This window comes from Rhea pennata, chromosome 16 (genome assembly GCF_028389875.1).
Source record: "Rhea pennata isolate bPtePen1 chromosome 16, bPtePen1.pri, whole genome shotgun sequence".
In the NCBI taxonomy this organism is placed as follows: domain Eukaryota; kingdom Metazoa; phylum Chordata; class Aves; order Rheiformes; family Rheidae; genus Rhea; species Rhea pennata.
The window spans coordinates 5,696,664-5,711,123 of record NC_084678.1 but is presented as its reverse complement, the minus strand read 5'-3'; the positions used below and the strand labels follow the sequence as shown (position 1 = coordinate 5,711,123).

At 36.6% G+C, this 14,460-nt stretch overlaps 1 protein-coding gene across 3 annotated transcripts in view; it reads right to left on the bottom strand.

Moving 5' to 3' along the window:
- Window positions 1-14,460, bottom strand: part of DHX35 (DEAH-box helicase 35) — a 90,232-nt gene that overhangs the window by 60,800 nt on the left and 14,972 nt on the right. For 2 of the 3 annotated variants that reach the window (XR_009960049.1, XM_062589119.1), the window contains exons 12-21: window positions 13,299-13,509; window positions 11,667-11,791; window positions 10,815-10,869; window positions 5,846-5,941; window positions 5,377-5,471; window positions 4,713-4,790; window positions 3,349-3,478; window positions 2,561-2,642; window positions 1,970-2,041; window positions 807-918 (exon numbers count right to left, since the gene is read on the bottom strand). Coding sequence is in view for 2 of the 3 variants with exons in the window: in XM_062589119.1 (XP_062445103.1) it covers window positions 807-918; window positions 1,970-2,041; window positions 2,561-2,642; window positions 3,349-3,478; window positions 4,713-4,790; window positions 5,377-5,471; window positions 5,846-5,941; window positions 10,815-10,869; window positions 11,667-11,791; window positions 13,299-13,509 (1,056 nt within the window). In the remaining variant the exon portion in view is untranslated. The remainder of the gene's footprint in view (window positions 1-806; window positions 919-1,969; window positions 2,042-2,560; window positions 2,643-3,348; window positions 3,479-4,712; window positions 4,791-5,376; window positions 5,472-5,845; window positions 5,942-10,814; window positions 10,870-11,666; window positions 11,792-13,298; window positions 13,510-14,460) is intronic. The other variant, XM_062589120.1, reaches the window with a different exon arrangement.

The window sequence follows — 14,460 nt, the reverse complement described above, 5'->3', positions numbered from 1 at the left end:
TCTGTCTGAAAATACGTTGCTGGCAACTATCAGGAATACAAGTCAACGGATAGTTCTGCAAACACCATCACATTCAAGGTAGGGTTGAAATGAAGCATAATGCTTGTCAGGAGGTTCCAAATATAAGGGTTCTTTGATGTTGTTGTTTTAATAAATAATTTCAACCAAGGCTTGATTTTGAGTGCCACAGCCCTAACCAATGTCCAACCTGGCTTCCTCAAAAGCTTAGACAATTCAGACACATACGGTCTGGACACAAAGGCAATAAAAAGATTTGAGGCCCAAAACAATCAAGAATCTGGAACAGAAGTTTACAGTTATAGCAACCATTCTCTGCCATTTCAAGTTTTAAGCTATCAGTACTAATATTTTATGGTAAATATAATTAACGCTCAGAAAAAGAGCTTAGGATTTGCATTAACATTTGCAACTCATGTAAAGACTTCTCTAAAATCACCGTGCAAAATACAACTACTGACTAGTCGTAGTGCTGCTGCTGGAAGTGCCACCAAGTACCGATATTCAAGGATAAAATACTTCAAGGCTTCATTTACTTGAACGATACAGTAATTTGTGAAGGATAGAGTAATTTGTTACTTTAAGATCATGCTTGGTGGCAGGATAATAGGGCAAAAAATTTTCACATGCCAGTTTACTGCCCCCTTTCTTCACATCAAAACCACTATTAAGAACCAAATCCAAATTCAATTTTTATACCATTAAGCAGAAACACAAACACTTAAAAGTTTATATACAAGATCTGCTAATACAAATAGAACAGTTTGGGCTCTATGTCGACTCCGTACCGTTCCTTGCTGATAAAAATGAGGTGCCAATTCCAAGAGCCATGCAGACTCAATGGCAGTCACGTCTCTCATGTAGTATTTGGCTGTCTGTATCACTTCATTGTAGACTACCCTAGGAGAAAAAAAGACAAATGTGTTACAAAGCAATCAAGGAGATAGGTAACTAACAACATATTCAGACAGTTTCAGATAGCAAGTGCCAATGGTACTATTCACAGCATGAGAAGAGAGTCTGTAGCTTATAATATAGACTCTTTATCTAATTTCCTTTGTATGTCTGTACTCAACATTACATTGTCTGTACAATATCACATTGTGTGCTCAGCATTACACTGAAAGTACTCTACATTAAGACAACTTTTAAACTGCCATTAAAACATCTTCACACACTACCAGGAGGTATGGATACAAGATATGAAAAGAAAGACCATCTCTAATAATAGGGTCAAGAAGATTCATAACAACACTTCCAAAAAGAGAATGCGAGTAACTCTGTGACAGCACAAGAGGGATGTCAAAGGCAACACAACCTTAGACCCGTAACAAGTTAGGTACAAACCATAACGTGACTATCCCCAGTGCCCGTCTGCATACAACCAGCATAAAACTGATTTCTTCCTGTAATCTTTAACTAATGCTGGAATCTATGCTGGTTAGAGATTTAGAAACAGTCAGACACGTGGACTCGGTTCTGGCAGCCAGCATGAACAGAATAGGTAACCTATCTCTGAAGTCACCTTTCTGGAGGGAAAGCCGTCTTTAACAAGAAAGCACAAACCCACACTCTGAACATTAAACGCATCATTATCTGCCTTCTATATGCAAAATTGCAAATACACAAGTCTCTCATTAGTTATTATTTTGCTTCAAAAGCAACGAGGAAAGAGTGCAAAACTCTCTTCTCTGCCAAATCAGCCAGATACATACTAACGTTAGCAATATAACTAAAGAGAAACCTGAGGAAAACAAACAAGAATGAAAACGCTTTTTACATACACCTGTTGTAGGTGGAGAACTGAAACATACACCCTAGTGTAGGAGGGGCTCCCAAGCCATAGCAGTACTGAAGCTGGGGTTGCTGAGCAAGTCACTCATGGAAATGCCCAGATGCTCCAGAATGACTTATTTAGATCACAAAACAAGCAAAAGCAGTTCTAGCTCACCAGCGTGGAGGTTTCTCTGCATACAACACTGAAGTGGGATGAATATGAAGTTCATGGTCATCACGTATAGTCCTTGAAAGCAAGATACTATTTCAGACTATGTGCAGATTTATTATTCAACATTTGCTTCCTTTCATCCCCAGCCAGAATATTAATAAAAGGCAACAGCGATGGAGCTGGAGCAAAAGTATAAGTGCACAGATTTTAATGAACAGGCTTTCAGACAAAACCAGGCTGAAAACCTGGCCAAAGGAATGATTGAGAATTTAATATTCTAAAAGATCCGCACCTACATTAAATTAAAAAGTAGTGTTTCAGGCCTGTATTTAGTGCACTGGAAGCCTTACAGAAGAAACATAGTTCTTGCTTGTATTAACACAAGCTAATTACTATTGGTAACAGCTACTTAAAAACAAAAAAAACCCCACCATTGAAATAGTGCGAACAAAACTTCAAGGATTAACTAAGGCAATTGCCATGTATTTCTTGTTGCAAGTACCTGGAGAAGCATTCATTTGTTGATTACATTTAATCAAGCCAAAGGAGTGTGTTAAACTAAACAATCGTTCCAACGAAACTATATATTCTTACTTGTAAGCTCCAGTAGAGTGGAATTTAGCTGCGTTAGCAAAGAATCCAGAAACTATACACTTCAAAACTGGATCTGGATCACCTGAAAAGATTTTTTTTCTGTAAAATGAGTCAATACAATGGAAAAAAAAAAAAAGCCCTTAAATCCACTTAATCATCTCAAAGAAATTTCACACTGAATCAGGCTTTGACTTAAAGGCAGATAAACCTTGTAATTTTTTACTTCAATTTAACAGCAAATCAGAATTACTATGTAAAAGTCTACTGTTGCTACTGGTGCCTCCATGAAGATAGTTTTACAGTCCTTAAAGCAATCATGTGTGACAGTTAAGCACTGAAGACTGATTTTTCAGAGCAGTTAGAGTCAAGTGCTGAGAACTATTCATGATAACCATACACTCTCAACACAGCTGAAAATAGATCTTTTTGAAAAGGCAAAAAAAAAGAAACTGAGTGACTTACCTGACTCTTCCTAAAACTGACCATTAAATATATAATACATGGTGATAATCTCGTGGTAATCTCTATATAACTGTGCTGGAAATTTTAACTTTCCAAAAACTGGAATAAATGTTAATTGTCAAAATGATCTAAGTTGCTCTTTTACAGTCATCATTAGGGAAGAAAAAATGTTTTGATTTAATACTATTTTTAGGCCAGGCAAAAAAATATTTCAGAAGTTACACGAAAAGCAGGAAGCAGACTGAAAATCTGGAGACTACCTTCAATATATATTATGCAATACTTGTTTTTATTAAAAACAACCCCCCCCCCCCCCAAGTCTTCACCTTCACTGGACGAGTTTGGTACTTTAAAGCGGGCAAGAAGCTTTTTCAGTTGTTCTCTTACAACAGAAGCTCTAACAAGGCCTTTGTAGTTCAGGAAGTGTTCCTGACACCACTGAGAGCTCTTGCTGTGCTAAATAGTAAGAAAAGAAAAAGTTACAATCAAATACCACCAATAAAACAAACAAACAAAAAAATAATTTTCAGGTCACATTTTTATTCTTCTTATTCTGTTTTTTTTCTTTTTTTTTTGTATCCTATATTTACTGTCATTTTCCCTAAAAATTACCTATTTACAGAGCAACTAGCAAGACTGCATACTGCCAGTAACTGCAAAACGTATTTCAAATAACTTCTAAATAGGAGCAGAATAAATGTCATGGGATATTTTCTGAAAGTGTACCTCATTTCTTCATACACAGTGAAGGAAAATAGCATCAGTCATTCCATTCTCACACACAAATGCTTCATATCATATATTAGTCTCAGTTTTCAGTCTCAAATGTAAACAAGACTTTTCTGTACGCTGTTTTCACTTGTCTTCTCTACGCAAAGAGTTACTTCTCCAGAAGCCAATACTTATTCCAAGAGTCTCGGCATGCAGATATTTTAAGAGAATTATGCAGATTTAAAACTTTACAGGCAAAATTTCAATTAATACCTGATTGTTTGGGGTGAAAGGCTTTTTTTGTTGGGTTTCTGTTTAGTTTTAAAACTAAACTAAACTAAACAGTTTAAAACAGTTAGTTAAAAAAAAACAACACTAAAGTGGATATACCGATACAACTCAGTTTGCTGCAAAAACATAATCATAGAAGTGCTTTATACCAGCAAGGTACACTTAACCCAGATAAGTACATTGGTTCAAAGCTGTTAAGCAAAACCTCAGCTAACAGAGAAATATTAAGATTACTATTAAATATATATAAAGTGAATATACAAGGTTACTGGCAAGGACAGTATGATAATTGATGAGGCAATTAAAAAAAAAAAAAGGGCTACCAGATTTGGATACAGTTTATCAGATACATCCACAGAAAACAAATGAGAGCATGAATTTCAATTGGAATCTGAATACTTATTTTCCCAAAGCCCTTTCAAGTTCCCAGTCTCACTGAAAATATGTACGTCTAGAGATAGGACTTCTGTGCTGTACCCAAACCACAGAACTCTCTTCCCTTTTCAGAGGGACTACAGGAGGGTTTGTGGCATATTTATTTAGTAACAGTTATCTTTTAAAGCTGCAGTATCATTTTATAGCCTTGGTAAGTCCTCAGCATTGAGGATGCTGTTATCAAGAGCTTCCAGATTCAGAATTAGGGACTCTTGCCATTCCTGCAAATCCACATGCACTCAAACAGACTTACTTTGACAAAGGCTTCATAAACATTAAGCATAGTGAGATGATCACCTTCTTCCACAGCAAACTTTCTGTGCTGCCTGGCCTGGAGGAGGAGAAATATATTTTTATAAGCAGATTGATTTTTGCAACTATAATTTCCAGTACCTTCAGTTCCCATCAGCCTCAGTATTTCTTGGTGACTACCCTAACTCTTACCAAGAAGTACAGCACCTTTAGGCAATATCAATCTTTTACTAGCCAATATATACCTAGGAGGAGTCCCAAAATTGAAATTAGAAAAATGAACTGAAAATAGACCCCCAAAAATCCGTTGAGAGAGAGATGTGCATTAAAATCAGGCTCTTGCTGCCTGCTAAAGTATCCTAATGCCTTCTTTTTGTTCCTCTCAGAAGAATTTTTTTTCTGGTGGGTGAGGAGGCCTCTTTAACAAGTCCTGATTCTGACAAATACTCGTTTATAACCTTTCATGTTTCTGGTCCTCAGAAGGAGGCTTTGACACTAGCAAAGAACTGCAAGTCTCCTCCTGTTACTCAGCTTCTCGTTTTATCTATAACTGATAGTTAGAAACTACGTTTCATTTTGAAACAAATTTGCAAAGACTAACAGGTACTTGGCAGAAATTTAGATATACTGAATTAAACAAAAAAATGTGATATGACTGAACTTACAGCTTGCAATTTTTGATTTGGGGGAATCAAAAAGATGTTTTGAATCTGCATCATGGCAGCAATGGTCAAAATCTCCTGGGAGCAGCCAAAATTTCCTGCAGAGTTAAGTGGAAAAATTCAGTAATGGAAACCTTCTTTTCATCAATTTATCAGAATACAGGATAATACAGAGGAAAAGCAGAATATTTTTAACATATATAAAACTAAAAAACATTATGCTATTAGATTTTTTTAGTATAATAAAAATATTCCTTAATAAGAAGTTTCAAAGACAAACTGATTAGACTTTAGTTAACTTTATTAGAGAGGTCCATGATTTGAATCAAGTCTTTTTTTTTTTTCACTAAATATCACACCATACAGTTTGTTCCAAGTTTAGCAAATGTCCAATAGTACACTACACTTTCTAGAAGCAGTATCTTCTAGTCAGCACAAGACTGTGAAGAAAATCTGGGGGTTTTTGTCCTACCTGATTCCAGAAGCATCTTTGCAAACATAGGATTCAATGGAAATTCTGCTATTCTCATTCCAAGAGGCTCTGTTAAACGACAGTGTATATCCAGACCTGTAGTACATTAACAAATACAGCTGTAATACAGGCAAAAGTAGCACAGAAAGTCTTCTATAAGAATTTATTGCAGATAAAAGAGCAGAATTAGGTGCTAAAATACAGCAAATGCACCTAACAATTGCCGAGTTAGTATTAAACTAAGCTAAAGACTGTCCTTAATACCCATTTAATCTCATGAGTCCTTGGTATTTCTTTTTAAAAAACACATACTTAGACTATACAAGTTCCTTTGTTTCTGACAAACTTCTATTGCTCCTACAAATGATTCAGAAAACGTGCAGTCAAAGTCAATGCAGCAGGCTAAGTGCTTGACTCTTCAGTGAATCAGGAGGCACATGGATACTGTCTAGCCTAGAAAGTTAGGTGTTAGACCCATGCATCTCCTTTTCAAGTACTTCGCAGTATCTTTGTTCAGGGTGAAGGGAAGCAGGAGTCCTGACAAGGAAAATAAAAAAGGAGCATAATTATAGAAAGAGGCCTAATTGTAGAAATAGAAAGCAGTACTATAGGGTGACAGGGTGTCATTTTTCTGAGTCACATTTGATGAGGTCCCAGTGAAAAATGTTTTAACATCATCTAAGCTAAAGATGTACAGCAGATAAGGAAGACTCCTCTGCAGTTTATTCTGCTTCATGCATCATTAACTAAATTGTCAGCCACATTCCAGCTGTAGCCTTTCTATTGGAGGTGAGGTGGTACAAGAGAGAGGCATGACAGCTTGATTTTCAGTTCCCAATTATTAGCGAGTAATCCTGCTTGTTTACCATTTCAGATGAACAGCTTCCTATGATTAAACATCTGCAGTAAGTGTTACCCATGCGAGCCACTGGATGATATTTTAACTTAGCGCACTACGTTGAAATTTCAAGGAAGAATTAAAATGGCAAAGTGTTGCCCATGTAAGAGGACATGGTAAATAGACACAGGAAATAATCAGAAGAGCAACCAGAAGGCAGAACACAAGAGAAAAGCTACATAAGGAGGGACTAACAAGAGCACAGTAACAGGATTTTGAAGCACTTTAGACTGCATAAATAACCATAGCAGAGTATACTGAGGAAACAACTGTGGCCCACATGTTATATAAACATGCTATACATCCAACTGCTGTGGAAAAAAAACCACAGCTGTACTTTAGTCACGTTTCACAGAGAAAACCAAAAACCATAAATCAAGTCAAAGAATGAGATCTCCTATAACTCATGTCAGCATTTCTAAAGCTGCAACTACCACCATCAAGTGCTTACTTCCCTTTAGTATTTGAGATACTATAATGTTTTACGATAATGTAGCAAAACATTCACAACACCCTTACACTGTAAAACGAGACCCAATAGGCATTTCATATATTGCCAAAATACTTTTCTCAGAAACAGGTACAAAAAGCGGTTTATGTGAAATGATGAAGTGATATATGTAAACACAAAGTCAGAGAAACCTCAAAAATTAAGGTAAGATTAACTATCATTTGATCAGCACAACACAAGATGCTTAAGCGCTACCCACCATTAGTACCTCAGACTACTTAGTCTTTCATTTACAGAAATATAATTGGTTTCCTCAGTAGGAAAAAAGAGAAATTTAGATCTTTTTAAATTCCTACAGGTACATCAAGCCATAACCATCTGGCTTCTGCTGAAGCTACAAGTCTCAACACAATTTTGCAAGGGTATTGCTTTGTGCACAGATGTCTCTGTAGCAGTACACCGGAATACACACTAACTGCCTGCAATGGATACAAGTTGGGCATAGGCAAAAGTTTCCTTAGAAGCAACCACTATACCTAAGTATATATGAAATTAGAGCTCTTCAGCTCTTCCCTAAGCTCGGTTTAGGAAAAGGTCTTGAGAAGGTTTTACTGAGCACGCTCAGGAGAGATTGTTCTTTGCCATTAAGGAGTTTCAAGAAACAATCACAAGTATATGACAGGCTTACGGAAAAAGAAGCTTTAAACTTAACTGGAGTGGTTGTTTTTAAACAGGCCACAACTTAAGATAATATTGAAGATTTGTTTGTATCTGAAATAAAGCTAAAGCTAAAACTAAACTCATTTTTTATCTGCTTATCTCTATGCTCCTAAATCATGCCTAGAATAGTGAACTCTGACAACTGAGACTTTCAAAAGCACATCAAAGGAGAAAAGACACTCCTGGTGTAATCATTTATCAGCCCGAAAATAGCACTGTTTATTCAACAAAACTATCTCAACCACAAGAGTGTCTGCTCTGCACAGATTTCCCAGTCAGCACCGCTTGGCACGATAGGGTCCTGACTGTAAACTGCACATTTGCACATTATTACAATGCAAATGATAAAATACATGTGCATACTTGCGTAAGAAAAACTGAATCCTTACCACAGCTGCAAACTCTTGAGTAGCTTCACGTCTGCAACTTATATAAAAGCTCCTTAAGAAGCCACCTAAAAACTCTAAACTTGAACAAAAAATTGAGAATAAATCTGTACCTCACATATACTCCTTTCTGAGTTAAACACCACCACTCGCACTTCTCTGCTTGCTGCAAACACCGAGCAGCCAAAAGAGAACAGCTCTGTACTTGTGTGCGAATCTACCACGAGCGTAATACTTCTGCCAAAACATCAAAGAGCTAATCAAGGAGTTTATTGATCTTTCCTCTCCATTTCTCTAAGATGGTTTTGGCTGTGAATCCATCCTTGCAACACACTTCTGAGTCTGTGTGAAAGCTGTTGTTGCAAGCTTGAAACAGCTGCCAAGAACCAAGTGCCTTAAGCGAAACCCTCCTTTGCCAGATGGAATCAGCATGGAAAATAATCATGGTCAAGAGAGATACAGCTCCACAAGAAGTGTGTAGACTACCACAGGTTACAACACAGCATTTGTAAGTGATGTAAAAACAACCACAAAACTCTTGAAGCTTCCAAAACTTACAATCTCTTTCACACAACCTTTTTCCTCATGTTTATATTATGAAGCAAATATTGTTAGTTTTGAATTAATTACAACACTGAGTTAAAGTAGAGCAGAGCTTCGTTTCAATCACGTGTTCTCCTGTCTGGATTTTGTTTTGCTTTAAGTTTGGGTGGGGGGTATATATATGAAAATATATATAAATATAAAATTGTTCTTCCTATAAATGAAAGCATATATCATACATTACAGTAACCACAACAGAAAGGAACGGCATATTGTGTACAAAAATATTACTCAGTGTGATTTGAAGAATATAAACCAAATGAACTCATTTAATATCTACCGAATTTGAGACCTAGATGTGATTAGTAGTTCAGAGAAGATTATGAAAATATTGTTAAGTTTATAAATAGTAAAAAAAGCTACTTTGATATGCTCTCAGGGTCTTTTAGACTAGCTTTTTCTTTGACATTCATGCTTATCTATTTGTTTGTCCGTAACAAAAATCTTCAATTCTAGAACTAGAGCAAACTTACTTTGGGAGGTGCGTACACATACGCATCTAAGAGCATGAAAAGCCAGTATGCTGTGCAATGAAACACAGACACTGACTGTGGGAAATGCAGTTCCAATCCACCCAGGTGGAAATTTGCTACTTTGGGGAACAAATAGTGCATTTATAGCTTGCAGAATTAGGACAGTTTAACTGATTGTCCTGTAACAAGTCTTTAGTCTTCAGCAGGCAAACTTTGACATGTTCATAAAATCAGGTTCATTGAGTTGACATTCAAAATTCATGTCAGAATTCTGACCTAGTTGCAGGATCAATAACAACATTGACAAGAGTACTCCGTGTAAGATGCAGCCTTTCGGCCATGGTACTTTCAGAGTAGAGATACAGGCTGGAACTCTTTTTTTTTAAATATAACGAGATGTGCTGTTGATAACTCTTGGCAGTGGTATCTCCTATATTATATTAGTGAGAATGTCTGAAGAACTCACATGTGACTCTTCCTTTGCTAACAGATTGGGAAGCAAACTATTAAACTTTGAATCTAGTCTCCAGTGAACTGCATCTCTCAAATTCAAGTATCAGATTTTACTTACAATCTTTACGCAGAATTCTTGCACTTTTCAATATATGGATAGATATGTGCAAACACATCAAAATCAGATAATGAATGCTACATGCTAACAGAAACAATTTAAATGTTAACAATGCGCTTTTTTAAAACCTGACCATGGAACAAAGTGATAACATGGAAATTGGACAGCTTAAAATAATTATTACAGTCAATCTGATGATGGAGTTGAGAAACCCACACTTCCAAAAGTTTTTGTTTATCCTTGGAAAGACTACAAGTTTCCATTACTGGCACAGTAACACAAAATGAAAGTTCACCACCAGACTAAGAACTTGAATATCTAACAACTTATCTAATGAGATACAAATAAATTTAGTATTGTTCAGCTCAGTGTCTTATCTCTACACCATTCCATAAAAATTAAAGAAAAATGAACAAAGGGACTGCCTGCGAACTCCAAACTAAAACTCTAACCAACTCGGAGCCCTGTTCCTAGCAACAACAAGGAGTTGGCACCTCTCAGAGTGCAAGGAAATACACAGTAGAGAGCTACGAAATAAGTTTTGTCCAACCCAAACAGTTAGATGCTAGTTCATTCTCCATGCAACAGATTTTCAGTTCCTCCCAGAAAATGACTGCTGCCTTCTGCTTGCCTACCTTTCTGAAATAATCTAAAGGGAATAGAAAGTGACCTCAGAAAAAAAAAAACTTAGGCACACTTTACAAAATACCACCAAAAAGCTTCCACTGGCCAAGGCTGTATTTTCCTCAAAGAGCTGTGCTCAAAAGCAAGTTTGATTAATGTCTATCCCAACACCAAATCCAAATTAACAAATTTTTTCTTCCATATCTCCCATAGCATAAGTAAAGCAAAGCATAATATTCTCACCTCCTAAAGCATACAGCAATTCTAAAGCTTGCACCATGGACTGGGCAGGAGGCGGCTGTGAAGAAAAATGTGCATTGTTTAAATCATTATCATCAGAACACAATTTAAAAAAAAAATCTTAGATCTTTTCCTCTCTCAAAATCCTCAACTCTAATTATCTACCTTTCTACCTACCCAGAAGGCAGAAAGAGCTCTCAGACTCTTCCTATCACCACTCCATTTACATTAGTGCTACAAGTCAAAACCCTCTCAATGGGCTCAGCATCATCACTATGATGCTCTCACTATCCTGTCAGTATGCAGAATTATACCAAGCTAGAAAACATAAACCTTCTTTCTTCAACAGTTACACCACAGGTGATCAGAACAGTTACTTCTTAAGTTTCTCTCCTCATGCTGTTTTTCTGCATCAATGCAGTAGTAGCTAAAACCTGTACGGAAAGCAGTTTAAAAGCTGGTATTGTTATTCTTATGATGAAGACAAGCACCAATTTGGTCCTGCATATATCTCCTTTTCCACAAATTCTGTGCAAAGGAGCTACAATTACAGTCCTGCAGAATCTCAAATATTTTTTTCTTTCTAGACTGTTCCTCACAAAATTCATTCTTGACATTTCCAACAGAGACTCTGGAATACAAATTGTCACTATTTCTAAGTTGTGACACACATTATTTGTGCTAAGCGATTCACAGATAGCTACTTCACTTCCCGATAGTGGGCCATGAGGTACACTTTCCAAAGTAATAGGGCAATTGTTGCTTGGCTAACTGCTCTGAGGATCACAGACAAGACCTCTGGCGATCCTCCGCCTCGCTGAAGAAGGACAACAGTCTTTATCGTCTAAGACTAACCGAAAGAAAGGAGAACCTGAGCACATTGTCAATTCCCAAAGCCTTCAGCTGCAAGATGACAGGAGCGAGGTTACTGCGTTGCATCTCCGGAACAGTGGACTGCTGCAACTTCTCAAAGTCTTCTTCTGTTGTGGGGGAAAAAAAAAAAAGGGGGGGGGGGGGGAGAAAGAAAAAGCTATTTGGGATTGGGTTTCAGCTTCCTTTACAGGTAGGCAACATGACAGTACTGTTCTTATTTCAATTTAGAATTACTAAGTACAAATACTTAAGATGTTAAAAACACTAATTCAAAGATATGTTTCTCCAATTACTATATTTTAAGTTATTTGAACCTTAACACATGATTTCAATAGTAAATATTCTTCTACATTAACTCTGCAGTTGATCCACATTTCAATTTGAAATCTTGTAAATTCTTCACAAAATCTGAAAATGCTTTTTCTTCTAAGAGTTTAGTATTTTTATCATGAAAAGGAAGGGGTTTTTAAGAGGAGACCAAACTTGAAACTGAGCATGTTTTCACTTTAAGAATACTATTTGTTCGTAATTATTCACAGAAAACGAGGTTTTAAAAAGCCTATCTCAACTAACAGCTAAGCATTGAAACAAAGCACGTGACAATGCTCTTCTGTGTTCACTATAAAGTTTAAGTCTTTAAAAATACTTTGTCCAAGGTCAAAAATCTTGCACCTTCTATTAATCAAGTAATCTTCAGATCACTCTAAACATTAAAGAACAGGACAGACATAAATGCACCCCCAAATTGTGTACCAACAACTCTCTTCCACCTTTGGGCACTGACTTTCAGTAATAGATATTGTACCTTTTCTTTATTACAGTTTATTCAGCATCCCCTACCCTCCTTAAACCTCTTCTTGGACACAGAAATAACATCTGTGCAATCACTTTTTCTCAGTAAATTACTTGAAAGCCATGTAAATTTGCTGTACTATGAAATATATGATGAAATCTGGTATTAACGTTCTGAAAGGATAGATACCTATTATAAATGCATAGCTCATTAAAAAAGAATTTACGTACAGTATTGACACATACTTGAAGACACTTGCTTTACAAGTTTATTTATTTATAGCAGTTATTTTTGTACAGTGCCAGTCCTATCAGTTCAAGAGAAGTATTTGGAGTTGGCACCTATTACTAAGAAAGAGGGACCACAGGAAGAGGAATTTTTCATCAATAATTTGAAGAATTTTCAAGAGTTTTTTGTTAGACATGCAATTTAAAGGAGACTTTAATCATGCTACAGTGTATCATAGGTGGGTATAGCAAACTGAAGTAAGTGCTCAGAAATCAAAAGCATTATGGAGACAAATGTACTTAGTAGACTTATCACTAAGAGTTGCATCAACATTACAGGCTTGCAATTGTTGCCAGTCTCATAGCACCTCTCCTACTCAGTTTGTATTTATGTTTCATAAAAAGTTTCTAATGCTTAGCACATGTGAGCAATTCTAAACAAACCAGGGGAATACTGACGGGAAATTTAATCTCCTGCTCAAAAAAAAAAAAATGCAGTTATATTCTCCTTAATCTCGTGTTAAAAATACTGTAAAACAAAATCACAAGTCACACAACAGCAAGTTCACCTACCCTGCACATCAGATTACTGACCTGTATAAAGTCTGTAACATTTTCCAGAACGGTTCCGGCCTGCACGCCCTGCTCTCTGATTAGCCGAAGCTTTAGATACTGGTACTACCACAAGGCACTCAATGGCTGTTTTTGGATTATAGGCCCGAAGCTTCACAAAACCACAGTCAATTACAAATGTAATTCCATGAATTGTGATAGAGGTCTCAGCAATGTTGGTAGCTACGATCACCTGCAGATATGGACACAAAAAAGACCCTGTGAACTCTCCAATCTCTGTAACACTCTCAAGTCCTAACATCAGTGCACCAGGATCCAAATACAAACCACTTGGAAGACCCTGGTTACGACAGCTCCAAGCAAAAACACTATAGAGTACAAAAAGATACAGAACATGCAGCAGATGTCAACTTGAAATAAGCCCAGTTTTTACAGTTTAACCATCACTTTTTTATTCAAATTTATTCCATCTTTATAAAAGTGGAAGAACTTGGCTGCCTTTGCAGAGAAACCATAAGCTGACTGCATATCAAGTGTTCTCATGCAGCAAACAAAATCTAAGAATAGTTTCTTTCCACTTCCATTAAGTGTTATTTGTAACACTGGAGCGGGGCAGTGGGAAAGGAACAGTCAGTCAGTTGTAAAGTGACCAACATTCCTGCAAATACTTCTATATATGCCTTAAAACATTTTTTTTTAATTGTTGCAAGAAAACAGGGAAAAATTTAATCTCTACTTCACTTGAAATTTACATCCTCAAAATTAATTGATTAATGCCATACCCCAGAGAGAAAAGTAGTATTTTCTTTATCACTTAACATCCTCCAGCACCAGATGAACAGTTTTACTACTCAGAGCCCAGTAGGTGCAAGAACGCTAACAAATCACCCCTGAAAAGTTCTATCAGTATGTCTCAGCCTCAACACAGGCTTTGTCTAAGCAGAAAGCATTAGTCATGCCCCATTATATGACAGTTCTGACATATTAAACATCCAAACAAGACTTGCAGAAGCCAAAACAAACCTTTCTTCAAAGCCAAGCAAGTTTTAACTTGTGTCTTAGGTAAAAATGCAGCATTTACCCATTCTGTCACTATTTTTCCATTACTAGTGGAAAACTCCATCAGACACTTGGACCACAAAAAGAAACAAAAACAGGTGAAAGCAGAGGACTTCTGAGCATA